Source organism: Carlito syrichta, unplaced genomic scaffold (genome assembly GCF_000164805.1).
Source record: "Carlito syrichta isolate Samal-C Ts95f unplaced genomic scaffold, Tarsius_syrichta-2.0.1 Scaffold182362, whole genome shotgun sequence".
Classification (NCBI taxonomy): Eukaryota; Metazoa; Chordata; class Mammalia; order Primates; family Tarsiidae; genus Carlito; species Carlito syrichta.
In genome coordinates, this window is record NW_007126458.1 from 183,702 (window position 1) to 197,568 (window position 13,867).

Sequence of the window (13,867 nt, forward strand, 5' to 3'; positions counted from 1 at the left end):
CTCAGCCTCCCAAAGGCGCGGGATTACAGGCTGAGCCACTGAGCCCGGCTGAGGCTGTATATTTCTAACTAGCTCCCAAGTGATGCTGCTGCTACTGGTCCAAAGACCGTACTTTAAATATAATAAAGATAATAAAGAGCTTTTTTTCTGACTGGGCATGGTGGCTCATGTCTATAATCCCAGCATTTTGGGAGGTCAAGGTGGGAGGACCACTTGAGCCCAGGAGTTCGAGACCAGCCTACACAACATAGCAAGACCTCATCTCTATATAATAAAAAGAAGTAATAATAAGAATCTAAAAAGAAAAAAGTAAAAAGAGAGCTTTTTTCCTTTTTCTTAACATTTTAATATTTTTGATGTTTACTGTTACTTCACTAATACAAAGTGTCATTATTCGTTTATTTGTTAATTTGATAAATACAAATACATGTGCATATTCATTTTATTTGTATTTCTTAGATTACTAATGATGGTGCATAAACATTTTGGTTGCTTTTAAAATTTTATTTTTGTTTGTGAAGCGCTGGATCATATCCTTTGCACATTTCTGTATTAGATATCAATATTTTTCTTTTTCATTGTTAAGCACACTAGATGCATTGCATTTTTTGACACTTTATTTATGCCATAATTATTTTTTCCCAAGATAGCTATTTGTGTTTGTCTTTGCATTTTGTTTATAGTTTTTATAACTTACAGAAGTTTTAAATTTTGTTGTCAATATTTTTAAGATTACCTCCTTTATTTTTATACTCAAAAGATCTTTCCCTACAGAATATCAGAATATTTCCCTATATATTCTTCTGTTTCATGGAATTATTGAACTTTTGTATTTAACATACTTCCTGTCTGAATTATAAAAGTAATTATTTATGTGTAATATTTAGAGCACACAGATAAGAAAAATCATTGTTAACATCTTAGCATATATTTATCTAGATATTTTCTTATGCAAACATAGATTTAAAAATATAGACACACATTTATATATTTTTAGAAAAATAGAATTACATGTAAATCAACATACTACTACTAATAATTATAGTAAATCCTTACATTGCACAACCATTTGTCAGTCATTATTCCAAGTGTTTTATAAATTTTAAGCCGCAAAAACATAAGGTAGGTGCTATTACCTCCCTTTCACAGAAGGAAAATGGAGGCACAGAGTGATCACTGAGCTAGTAACAGGCAGGGTCAGGATTTGGACTGATGGTCTTATCACCATACATGCTCTCAATATATGACTATTATCTGGCCAGTCATTAAAATGTGGGCGTAAATGTTAATGTGGAACCATGGTTCTCAAAGTCTGGTCTGGGTACTAGCAGCATCGGCATCACGTGGGAACTTGTTAGAAATACACACTCTTGGTCCTCACCCCAGACCTAAACCAAGTCAGAAACTTCCAGTAGTCTGCATTGTAACAAGCTCTCCAGTGGTTCTGGTGCCCCCTCCAGTCTGAAGAAGAGAACGTAGTTGTAAGAACCTTCACCTAGACAGCCAAAAGACCTACAGATTTAGCAGTGCCTCGGGAATATTGTTTGAGGGGTGTGTCTAGACCTGGGCAGATATTCAGTTTTTTCATCTACATAGTGGGGACACGGATGGCAATGAGAATTGGAGGGACTGCAGTAAATTAGATAATGTCTAGCATTCATTTTGGGGCTATATTTCTATGACTCAAAGGCCATAAAAACATGGCATATGGAAAAGTTTTTTAAAAAAAGAAGAAGAATTGTTAAAATTGTGCAGGCCGGGCTCGGTAGCTCAGCCTATAATCCTAGCACTTTGAGAGGCCGAGGCGAGTGGATTGCCTGAGCCCGCGGGTTCGAGACCAGCCAGGGCAACTTGGCAAGGCTTCATCTCTACAATAAATTAAAAAATTAGCTGGGCGTGGTAACACGCGTCTGTAGTTCCGGCTACTTGTAAGGCTGAGGCGGAAGGATCGCCAGAGTCCAGCAGGTCGACACCTGGGTGGCCGTGTGTGTGCCACTGCACTCCAGCCTGGGCAACGGAGACTCCAAAACTGATTTATGTGCAAAACTGATTTATATCGGGGACAGGAGAGGAAATTGGAAAGAAGTATCAAAAAGACGTGGATATTGTAAAATTCCATTTGTGATGTGTTAAAGCTAATTTTATAATACGGTTTTTTAAATATTGTTTTTAGACACTAACAGCGCCCTGGTTTCTTTAGGTCTCTGAATTAAGACAACAGCTTCGAATTCGGGGCTTGCCAGTGTCAGGCACCAAAACGGCCCTCATGGACCGGCTTCGACCCTTCCAGGACTGTTCTGGCAACCCGGTGCCCAACTTCGGGGATATAACAACTGTCACTTTTCCCGTTACCCCCAACACGCTGCCCAATTACCAGTCCTCCCCTTCCACCAGCGCCTTATCCAACGGCTTCTACCACTTCGGCAGCACCAGCTCCAGCCCGCCAATCTCCCCTGCCTCATCTGACCTGTCAGTCACTGGGTCCCTGCCGGACACCTTCAACGACGCCTCCCCGACCTTTGGCCTGCATCCATCCCCAGTCCATGTGTGCACAGAGGAGAGTCTCATGAGCAGCCTGAACGGAGGAGGCTCGGTTCCTTCCGAGCTGGACGGATTGGACTCGGAGAAGGACAAGATGCTGGTGGAGAAGCAGAAGGTGATCAATGAGCTCACCTGGAAACTCCAGCAAGAGCAGAGGCAAGTGGAGGAGTTGAGGATGCAGCTTCAGAAGCAGAAAAGGAATAATTGTGCTGAGAAGAAGCCCCTACCTTTCTTGGCTGTCCCCATTAAGCAGGAAGATGCCAACTCCAGCTGTCCTTTTGCAAGCCAGCAAGTATCTGTGAAAAGACAAAGCAATGGCTCACCAGCTTGTGAAACTGCTCAACTCCTGCCCCTTGGAAATACTCATTGTGCGGAGTCCTCAGGTCAAACCAATGTACTTTCTTCCACATTTCTCAGCCCCCAGTGCTCCCCTCAGCATTCGCCGCTTGGGGCTGTGAAAAGTCCACAGCACATCAGTTTGCCCCCATCACCCAACAATCCTCACTTCCTGCCCTCATCTTCCGGGGCTCAGGGAGAAGGGCACAGGGTCTCCTCACCCATCAGCAGCCAGGTGTGCACTGTGCAGGTAAGAACGTCTTGGATCCCTCTTTCTGGAAATGGGATACAGATTTTCAGCCTTTGAAGAGCTGATGTTGGAACCTTCGATGTGAAGGGTTTACCCAAAGCCCAGCAGCTACCCAGACACTATCATCAGTGAGTCCTTACAGTAGACTCAACTCACTTACCCTCTAAGGCAGGGATTGGCAAACACACATCTGCAAAGGGCCAGATAGATGGTAAATACCAGGGGGGGAACTCAAAACAACAGAATTATGAGGGCATCCCCCAAAAATCCAGAATTGTCTTTTTGGAGGGCAGGCCCCTTGTAGTACACTTAGAATTTGTTCCTTTGGATCAAACAGTCAACCAAAGTTTTTATCTGGAAGTTTTGAGAAGGTTGCATTACAATTTGTGAAAGACATGTCCTGAGTTGTGGCAAACAGGTGTCGGTTCTTTAACCATGACAATGCACCTGCCCACAACTGCACTGAGTGTTCAGCAGTTTTTGACCAAAAACAGTATGACCCTCATGCCCCACCCTCCCTAATCACCTGATCTCACCCTAAACAACTTTTTTTGGTTTCCCTGAATGAAAATAGTCCTCAATGGCAAAGGTTTTGCCAATGTGGGAGAGGTGAAATGAAAAACAGCAGAAGCACTAAATGGCATCAAAATTGAGGAGTTCAACACTGTTTTGAGCAGTGGAAAAAGTGTCTCAAAAGGTATAGTGCTCAAAACGGAGAATACTTTTAAAGTGACTGAAGCTTAAGCATGTAAGAATAAATACACAATTTTTTAATAAATAAATTTCAGTTATTTGAGGGTCCCCCCTCATATATTTGTCTTTGTGGGTCACACTGTCTGTGTCACAACAACGTTGCCCTTGTGTCACAAAAGCAGCCCCAGACATCTGGTAAACAAGTACACTTGGCTGTGTTCCAATAAAATTTTATTTACAAAAATAGGCAGTGATCAAGGCTTGGCTTATGGCTTGTAGTTTGCTGATCAGTGCTTTCAGGACTCCTTGTTAACCAATCTCACCATAGGCTAAAACAATTCCTCAAGAGAGCCAAGAGGAAGTTGCCAGGCCTTACTCTTCTCTTCCTGTAATGATCTGCAGAGTGAAAACACTTACTGAGCACCTACTATGTGCCAGGCCCTGTTCTAGTCTCTGAAAATTCATGCTGAACTAGCAAAACAAAAACTACTATTCTCATGGGAAGATAGACAGTAAGCAAAATTTAAAAATAAATGATATAATGTATTAGAAGACAATACCACTAATGAAGAAAAAGAAGGGAAGGGGTGCGTGTGTGTGTGTGTGTGTGTGTGTACTTTGGAAGACTGCAACTTTAAATAGAAGGGCCAGGGACATTTTAGCAAAACTTTGAAAGAAGTAAAGGAGAAAACTTTGTGGATGCTCAGGGTAAAGGCATTGAAGGCAAAGAGAGATCAGCAAGTGCAAAGACCCTGAGGTTGGAACTTGTGGGAAATGGAATGTTCAAGGATTAGAAAGAAGGCCAGTGTGGCAGGAGTAGATGAGAGGAGAGTCATAGGAGATAGCTTGGAAGAGTCACTAATTTAAAGACTCGACCAAGTGGGGCTCGGTGGCTCACCCTGTAATCCCGTGGTTTGGAAGGCTGAGGTGAGTGAATTGCCTGAGTCCGCGGATTCGAGACCCGCCTGGGCAACTTGGCGAGACCTCATCTCTACAATAATCAAAAAATTAGCTGGGCGTGGTAGTGCATACCTGTAATTCCAGTTACTTGGAAGGCTGAGGCGGAAGGATCATCGGAGCCCAGCAGGTTGAGGCTGCGGTGGCCAGGAGTGGCCACTGCATTCCAGTCTGGGTGACAAAGTGAGACTCCAACTCAAAAAAACAAAAACAAACACACACACACACACACAAAAACAAATAAAGACTAGACCAAGGTGATCGACAAAAACTTTCCTTTTGCCCGTGAAGATGAAAAATTAGTAGGAACATCTATATAAGTCTGTTTGAGAAAAAAAAATTATGTTATCAAAAGGTCCTGAAATCTATATTCTTAGAAATGGAATAGGAAGAAAACTCACATTAATTGTACACCTGTCAAGGGCCAAGTATTAAGAAGCATGAAGATGAGTAATCTTGTTAAGTGTCACAACAAACCTATAAGCTCCAATTTATTATTCTTTATTTGCCATTGAAGAAAATAAGGCTCAGGGAGATTAAATCAGTTGCCCAGGATCACATGAATCCAGGATTAGTTGATTCTGAAATACATGTCCTTTTTGCATTAAATATCTCTACCCTGAGAATGAAAGTTGTGACAAAAGGTAATGGAAATAAATTTTTACAAACCCACCAGAACAACACAATCCAGTGAATGATGCCCATTCCTGAGGGGGCACACTGAGAGGAACTGGGACTTAAATAAAGCATCATCATTATTAACAAACATGTATTAGGTATACAGTGTCCTAGGCAACAAAGGTCAAAATAGCTCTTGAGACATAGCTCTGGACCATAATTTTCAATTCTGATGATATCCGTGCAATCAAGAAAAATTAACAGTGACTTAGGGTTTATAAAGACTCTTCGATGACATTAACAAGTTCATGATAAATAGGCAAACAATAATCTAGGACAACAAAACTGATTTGCACCTAGGACATTAAATGCTGCACAAAGTAGGTGACAGGGAGGGACAGACTGATCATAAAGGATTAGAAATGTCCAGGAAGTTTTTACACAGGGATTGGACTTGATGGGAAGTGCAGGGTTAAAAAGTAGGGCACGAAAAGGACACAATATGAAGGTAAAATGTATGTGGCACTTGGAGGAAATAGAAGCATGTAAGCTTGCAGAAAGGAATAGCATCAGGCTATAAAGAGTCTTGAACACCTATCTAGGTTGGAAGTGGAGACCCGATGCTGTGGATTTGCAGGAGCTACTGGACATTTTTGAGCAGTAGATGATATGCACAAAACCAGATTGTAGGCAAATTCATGTAGTAATGGAACTTAGGAAGGTTTATAAAGATAAGACACCAGGGGACACAGGGCAGGAACCAGAATTGTCAGCCAAGTCACACTCAAGTGTGCTGCTGCTGGTCATTTAATTTGTCCCTTCTTCCTTTCTGCAGAACTCAGGAGCACATGATGGCTGTCCTCCAAACTTCTCTCCCCGTTCTTCCAACCTTCACCAGCCCTTCCCTGGAGCCCAGGCAGACAGTGGTCATGGGGCTGGGAGCAACCCTTGTCCCAAAAGCCCATGTGTACAGCAAAAGGTAGATACTTGGAAAAAGGTTTAAACTTGGGATTAACTTTGCCTCTTTTGCAGCCCATGGTCCTCCAAAGCAAACAATGAGGTTCTCTTTAAAGGTAGAAAGAAATTTCATTTTAGAGAGAAGAAAGCCCACTCGAAATGCATTTAAATAGATGCATGAATATGAGTTAGGAGGTATACCAGGGAATCATTTCCTTTGGTCATCCCAAAAATGATGATGAAAATGGCCATGGTGTGTTTACAAAACAATATGGACAACATGCCAGTTTCTGTGGCACTGAAGCTTGCAATAATGTGTGGGAAAATAATGCTGGAGGATGAGGGAGATACACAGATCCATGACAGAACTGGAGAGGTGTGGAAAGTTGGGGTCACAGTGAAAAAAGAAAGAGGTGGTACCCATCAGCTAGTGGAAGAAATCAAGGGTGTGAAGGCTCCTAGATATGGAGAGTTCCAGGAAGCAATGAAGAGGTAGCAGGAAGGAGACAAATATAAGATAGTTATGACATAAAAGTGCCACATAGGCCAGAAGCAGTGATTCACGCCTGTAATCCCAGTACGTTGAGAGGCCGAGGCTGGAGGATTGCTTGAGCCCAGGAGTTCAAGTCCAGCCTGGGAAACATATCAAGACCTCGTCTCTGCAAAAAAAATTTTTTTCAATTAGCTGGGCATGGTGGCAAGTGCCTGTAGTCCTAGTTACTAGGGAGACTGAGGAGGTAGAATTCCCTGAGCCCAGGAGGTAGAGGCTGTGGTGAGCTGTGATTGTGTCACTTCACTTCAGCCTGGGCAACAGAGTGAGAACTCAACTCAAAAATAAATAAATAAATAGTGCCAAATGCCACGAGTGAGGAAAGGGACAGAGACTCTGAAATAGTCTGCAGAAGAACACACAACAAAAAAGTGAGTTCATGAAAAGAGACTCCAGTAATGCCATCAAATGTCTTCAGATATATTCAGTTGGAAAAGAAATGACCTGAGGGATAGATTACTTTGGGAATTCCTGGGTTGATAACCTTCTTTTTTTGAATTGTATTTTCTCCTAACAGAAGAGGGTGCACCTTAAGAGGAAAAATAGATCTGCAAAATTCTCATTCTAAAATGCCACCCGTAATAAACTCACAGGGACATGCACTATTGCTAATATAAGGGAGTTATTTTCTAAGCCCTGGATTTTTTGTTTGTGTATTTATTTATTTATTTATTGGTCTTAGTTTAATTTTTCCCAAACTTAGCCTGTGATTCCTAGAACAGAAGCAGTACCATTTCTGATCCATGAATTGAATGCCTTTCTCTGTCTTTGATCCACTCAGATGCCTGGTTTACACTCTTCTGATAAGGTGGGGCCAAAGTTTTCAATTTCATCCCCATCTTTTTCTAAGTCAAGTTCAGCAGCTTCAGAGATAACACAGCCTCCATCCTACGAAGATGCTGTAAAGCAGGTAACGTCATGATCTGGTCTTTGTGGAAGAATAGACTGACTAAGTGAACATTGTTTTATATTATGAAAATTTCATCAGCTTGTAAATTTTGATATTGAGTGTGTCAGGTGCCTCCCCACCTGACATGAGCTAAGTATTTAGACATTAACTGTAGTAAGGTGTTGCATGTATAATAGGAGTCATGTGAGGTAGGAAGAGAAAAGGTTCAATTGCCTGGCCTTAGTGACAGCTCCGCCACCCACCAGCTGCCACTGCCACTAAGGTTGGGCAAATATTCAACTTTTGTTATACAAAATAGGGACTATATTTACATGGTAAGGATTCTAGATAATCTAGCACTTGCCACATTATTTGGGCATGTGATATGTACTCAAATATATGGGAGTAATATTTTCTGAGATTCTTCCTACCTTTAAAATGCAATGATCCCAGCAAAATATTGATGGTTGTTGAAGCTGGGTAATAAAAGCAGGGAGGTTCAGTGTATCTTTTACTTTTGTTAGTGTTCGCAAAGTCTCAAATTTAAAAAAATAAAAACAATGAATAATCTTATATGTCAAATAGTCTGCACTTGAATAAGCTATTAGATAGACTTTCATGAGTACTTTCATGAGTACTCTACCCAGAAGAGAACATCTTTACCTATTGCTGATACTGGTATGTCCCACAAATCAAAATCAACATGCAGTTAAGTTTAATTTGACTTAAAGAGTGTTTTAAATATCAGGAGATGCTATGCAAAGAGGATTTTCTTGTTTCTTAAAAATTAGAGGATCTGGCAATACAGGGGCCACATTTCTGCCAGTCAACAATTGCCTAAAGCAAAGTGTCTGCTGCTTCTTCGAGCCATAGCTATGCTCTGCTCTCCACTTCTTCTCTTTCTTATTCTATATTTGGCTCATTTACATCACCCTGCAGACCCTGTAGTCATCTGCTATTAATACCTTCTGAACTAGCAATTGACACATTATTTAATCAGTGCTCTCACCCATATTGATTCTTGATGCCTGCGTTTATTAGGTCTAGGCTCACAGAGGAATGAGATGATATGTGCCTTGCTTGTCTCATTTTTTTCCCCTTGTATTTGTAAACATCAGCTGATCCTACACAGTTTTAAAAGAAAAGGAAAAAACCAGGCAAAGTGGACTTCCTCAAATAAGACTTTACTTAATTCACATGAACCAGAGAGGAAGGGGGACACCTTACAAATGACTTTGGGTTCCTCAAGTTGTTGCAATGAGGAACCAAGGCAATCTGAGCCAGGTTCTTGGGCTACATCTACAGCAAATAAACAAGAGGTAGATTCAAGTCACTTGAAAGTGAGAAAAAGTTATTTTCTTTTTTTTTTGAGTTGGAGTCTCACTCTGTTGCCCAGACAGGAGTGCAGTGGCCGCTCCCGGTCACCGCAGCCTTGACCTGCTGGGCTCCAGCGATCCTTCTGCCTCAGCCTTCCAAGTAGCCGGAATTACAGGCATATGCTACCACGCCCGGCTAATTTTTTTATTTATTGTAGAGATGAGGTTTCGCCTGCCCAGGCGTGTCTCAAACCCGTGAGCTCAGGCAATCCACTCACCTCAGCCTCCCAAAGGCGCGAGATTACAGGTTGAGCCACCGAGCCCAGCTGAAAAAGGTATTTTCTTAGTATTAAGATACCCTGCTCCTGGGATGAAAACCTCTCAAACAACTGAATTTAAAGTACTCTGTGCTGGGAAGCATCCTACTTTCTTTTCCTCTTCCCCTCTTGTAGTAGATTGTTTAATTCAGTTTACCTACCTAAAATTAATACCAATATTTAATCAAACATGGTTCAAAACCTATAGTCAATAGACCCATATTCATACCAGCATTATTCACTGTAGCCCAAAAGTGGAAACAACCTGAATGTCTATTGACATTTAAATAGATACACAAAATGTGGTATACCCATACGATGGAATATTATTCAGTCCTAAAAAGGAAGGAAATTCTGACCCATGCTACAATATAAATGAACACTGAGGACAGTATGCTTAGTGAAATAAGCCAGTCACAAAACGACAAACATTGTATGATTTCACTTATATGAGGGACCTAAAGTAGTCAAATTCATAAAGACAGAAAGAAGAATGATGGTTGCAGGGGCTGGGGGTGGGTCATGGGAAGTAATTGTTTAACGGGTACATAGTTTTAGTTTTGCGAGATGAAAAGCACCCTGAAGATTGATGGTGGTGATGACTGTATAACAATGTAAATGTATTTAATGACACTGAATTGTACATTTTAAAATGGTTAAAATAGTAGATTCTAAGTTATGTGTATTTTACCACAATTAAAAAAAAACTTGGGGGAGGGAGATGGGATTAACAGTAGCAAATATCTGTCTGGGGACGGGAAACACCTCTTATCAACAGGGTGCCTGAATGAAACGTAATTGTATACCTAACCCTTAACTGTACCCCACAAAACCATAATAAAAAATATTAAAAAAAAAAAAAACAACCAAACCTAGTTTTAAAACCTACAGTACTGCTTCTACTGATTTTCTACAAAAGTAATCACATTCTAACTTCTCTGTTCTACTTTGGCTAATTTGCAATAGCAAATGACTCGGAGTCAGCAGATGGATGAACTCCTGGATGTCCTCATTGAAAGCGGAGGTAAGACTCTCTGTGCCCTATCCATCACAACACTCTGCTTTAGTGCATACTCTAGGAAATGAACTTCTAAGGCCAATGTCAGATAAACACTGTGAGTTTTTGCCCCAGGTAGTCCACTGATAGAAAGTCATTTCCTCTGCACTTCCTGCACACTTTTGGAGCAGATAAAAGAAGGTACCATGGGTGATTCCTTACTGTCTTTGTCCTAGGAGCATTTTTCACCAATCATTTTAACAGTTTTGATTTGCAGCCCAGTTCCTATTTCCCTCAATGCTTTTTCTTACCACACCATTTCTTTCTACTGTTTCTATTCATTGTCCTGTCTTCACAATTATAAGAAAAAGAAAAAGATACTGAAAGTTTTGTGCTACCTACTCAAAATGAAATTCAATCAGTAATCTTCCCCTGGATGTCCATTCATGCTTAAATGTTATCCAAGCTAGCAATAAAAAAGAATTATGTTCTTTTTGCCTTCTTTTACTTTGTTTACTTATTTTTATTTTAATTATGAAGTGTGTGCCTAGAATTTGAAAACACACAAATGAATAAGATTACCTGAGCCGGGCTCAGTGGCTCAGCCTGTAATCCCACACCTTTGGGAGGCTGAGGTGGATTGCCTGAGCCCGCGGGTTCGAGACCCGCCTGGGTAGCAAGACCTCATCTCTATAATAAATCAAAAAATCAGCTGGGCATGGTAGCGCATGCCTGTAATTCCAGCTACTTGGAAGGCTGAGACGGAAGGATCGCTGGAGCCCAGCAGGTTGAGGCTGCGGTGGCCGGAAGCGGCCACTGCACTCCAGTCTGGGAGACAGAGTGAGACTCCAACTCAAAAAACAAACAAACAAACAAAAACAAAAACAAAAACAAAAAGATTACCTAAGGCAGTTGTGTAGATAAAAATAAAAGAGCACAGGGATGAATCCTTAAGCAACAACATTGAAAGTTTCAGAGAAGGGATGGCCAGACTTTGTGTTGGACTCAATGCTATACAAGACAAAGTCCCATCTTTATGGAGTTTACATTCTGGTAAAAGAGATGGACAATGAACAGGTGAACAGACATTTCTTCTACCATAACAAGAAGAAAGAATAAAGATATGCCAGGCTCGGTGGCTCAGCCTGTAATCCCGCACCTTTGGGAGGCTGAGGTGGGTGGATTGCCTGAGCCCACGGGTTTGAGACCCGCCTGGGCAGCGAGACCTCATCTCTACAATAAATCAAAAAATCAGCCGGGCGTGGTAGCGCATGCCTGTAATTCCGGCTACTTGGAAGGCCAAGGCGGAAGGATCGCCGAAGCCCAGCAGGTCGAGGCTGCGGTGGCCGGGAGCGGCCACTGCACTCCAGTCTGGGCGACAGAGTGAGACTCCAACTCAAAAAAAAAAAAGAATAAAGATAAATACAGGTGTGTGTATACATATACATTCTGTGATGGAAGGATGAGAGAGCGCATATATTGAGTAACGGCAAGGTCAGCAAAGAGTGAGGGTGCAGGACAAGTGTATGGGAGATTCAAGGAAAGAAAAATAGCTATGACTTAATCATGAATGGAGTTTTCTGGAGAAACATAACAGGATTGTTAGACAGTCTTAAGTGCCAATTGTAGGCTCGGCATCAGGAATCTAAAGTGAAACCATTTGGTTTAGTTGTGCAGTTTTTCTTTCACAACTTTCCCCTGATCCAGGACAGGCTCAGAGAAGGCAGATTGTGAGGCTGATCCAGTTGTGGGGCTTTGCCAGGAATACAGACTGGACAAGGCAAAAAGTGATGACTAGAAGAGGTTGGTGGACAGTGATAAAACAGTAAAGTCAGTGGATTGGCCTGGTTCTAAGTGGTCATGGGATACTTACTAAGTGACCTGGAGGGACACAATGGGAGGGGATGGACAGAGAGTGGGAGAGATTGCTTGAAATTGAGGTCTCAGAGGGATGCAGTATTATAGGGATGACAAGATCCAGGGAGTATCTGACAAGGCAAGAATGAAAGAATCACTGGAGTTAAGGAAGAAATCAAGAACCCAAGAGAACAGCATGAACAATGGGTGATTTCTGAGGATGCTAAAGTCACAGAGAATGCAGAGAGCTGAAGTGAGACAAAGGCAATGAACTGGGGAATAGGGTTTTCAGTGGATGAAAAAGAGTGACCAGGAAGCTGAAGGTGGGGAGTTAACATACCCCTCAAAACTGAAAACTTCCAAGGAGTCACGAGGAGAGGGAGGAGCAATCAGAAAGTGGCAATAGGATGGCACTCGATCACTCAGTTTCAAGCCACCACTGAGGGAATCACGGGGGATCTAGTGTCCTCAGGAGACAGTCATGGGTCAGAGAAGGGATAGGCACAACAACAACCAGAGAAGAGTGTTTGATAATCACAGAGTGAAATTCCCAGAAAGAAATGGTTTTTGGAGAGGGAAGAAGGATTACACAGAGCAGTTTAGGGATGAGACTGGATGATGTGTGGTGATCAGAAAGGCATGGCCAGCTTCTATGTCTAACTGTAACTCATTCATTTCAAAGACTCATACTTTGTGGCATGTTCAGTTTGAGGTGATATAACAATTCACATTGTGATTTGCCAACAGAAATGCCAGCTGATGCCAGAGAGGATCATTCATGTCTTCAGAAAGTCCCAAACATACCCGGGTCTTCCCGAAGCCCAACTGCTGTCCTCCCCAAGTCTTCGGCTTCCTTTGAACAAGCATCTTCAGGAGGCCAACTTCCCTTTGATCACTATGCCACCGACAGTGATGAGCATCTTGAAGTCTTACTAAATTCCCAGAGCCCTTTAGGAAAGGTGAGTGATGTCGCCCTTCTCAAAATTGGGAGTGAGGAGCCTCAGTTCGATGGGATGATGGATGGATTCTCTGGGAAGGCTGCAGAAGACCTTTTCAATGCACACGAGATCTTGCCAGGTCCCCTCTCCCCGATGCAGACACAGTTTTCACCTTCTTCTGTGGACAGCAGTGGGCTGCAGCTAAGCTTCACTGAATCTCCTTGGGAAACCATGGAGTGGCTGGACCTGACTCCACCAAGTTCCACGCCAGGATTTAGCTCCCTTGCCACCAGTGGCCCCAGCATCTTTAACATCGATTTCCTAGATGTCACTGATCTCAATTTGAATTCTTCCATGGACCTCCACTTGCAGCAGTGGTAGAATGCCTGATGCAACAGTGCTAAGGAAAACCAATAGGAATTCCATGGGGGAAAGTACACAACCATACATATTTCTTCTATCCAAAAAAATGAAGAAGAAGAAGAAGAAGGGAATTTTTAAAAAGCAGTGGAGACTTCTGTGACAATCAACAAATAGGAGTCATTTAAAAATATACATAATGTGCTATTTACCAGCATTCAGTAACTGTTATGATTTCAACAATGTACTCAAAAATGTGCTTTCTCAGATTAAGGATGCCAAAAAAAATTT

At 41.9% G+C, this 13,867-nt stretch overlaps 1 protein-coding gene across 2 annotated transcripts in view; it reads left to right on the forward strand.

Annotated features, from left to right (window-relative positions):
* MYOCD (myocardin) overlaps nucleotides 1-13,865 on the forward strand; it is a 103,370-nt gene extending 89,505 nt beyond the window's left edge. Inside the window, exons 10-14 of one of the 2 annotated variants that reach the window (XM_008051512.1) lie at nucleotides 2,201-3,127; nucleotides 6,231-6,374; nucleotides 7,684-7,812; nucleotides 10,391-10,448; nucleotides 13,026-13,865. In XM_008051512.1, the coding sequence (XP_008049703.1) occupies nucleotides 2,201-3,127; nucleotides 6,231-6,374; nucleotides 7,684-7,812; nucleotides 10,391-10,448; nucleotides 13,026-13,597 (1,830 nt within the window). In that variant the 3' untranslated portion in view covers nucleotides 13,598-13,865. The remainder of the gene's footprint in view (nucleotides 1-2,200; nucleotides 3,128-6,230; nucleotides 6,375-7,683; nucleotides 7,813-10,390; nucleotides 10,449-13,025) is intronic. The other variant, XM_008051513.1, reaches the window with a different exon arrangement.
* The last annotated feature ends 2 nt before the right edge of the window (nucleotides 13,866-13,867 follow it).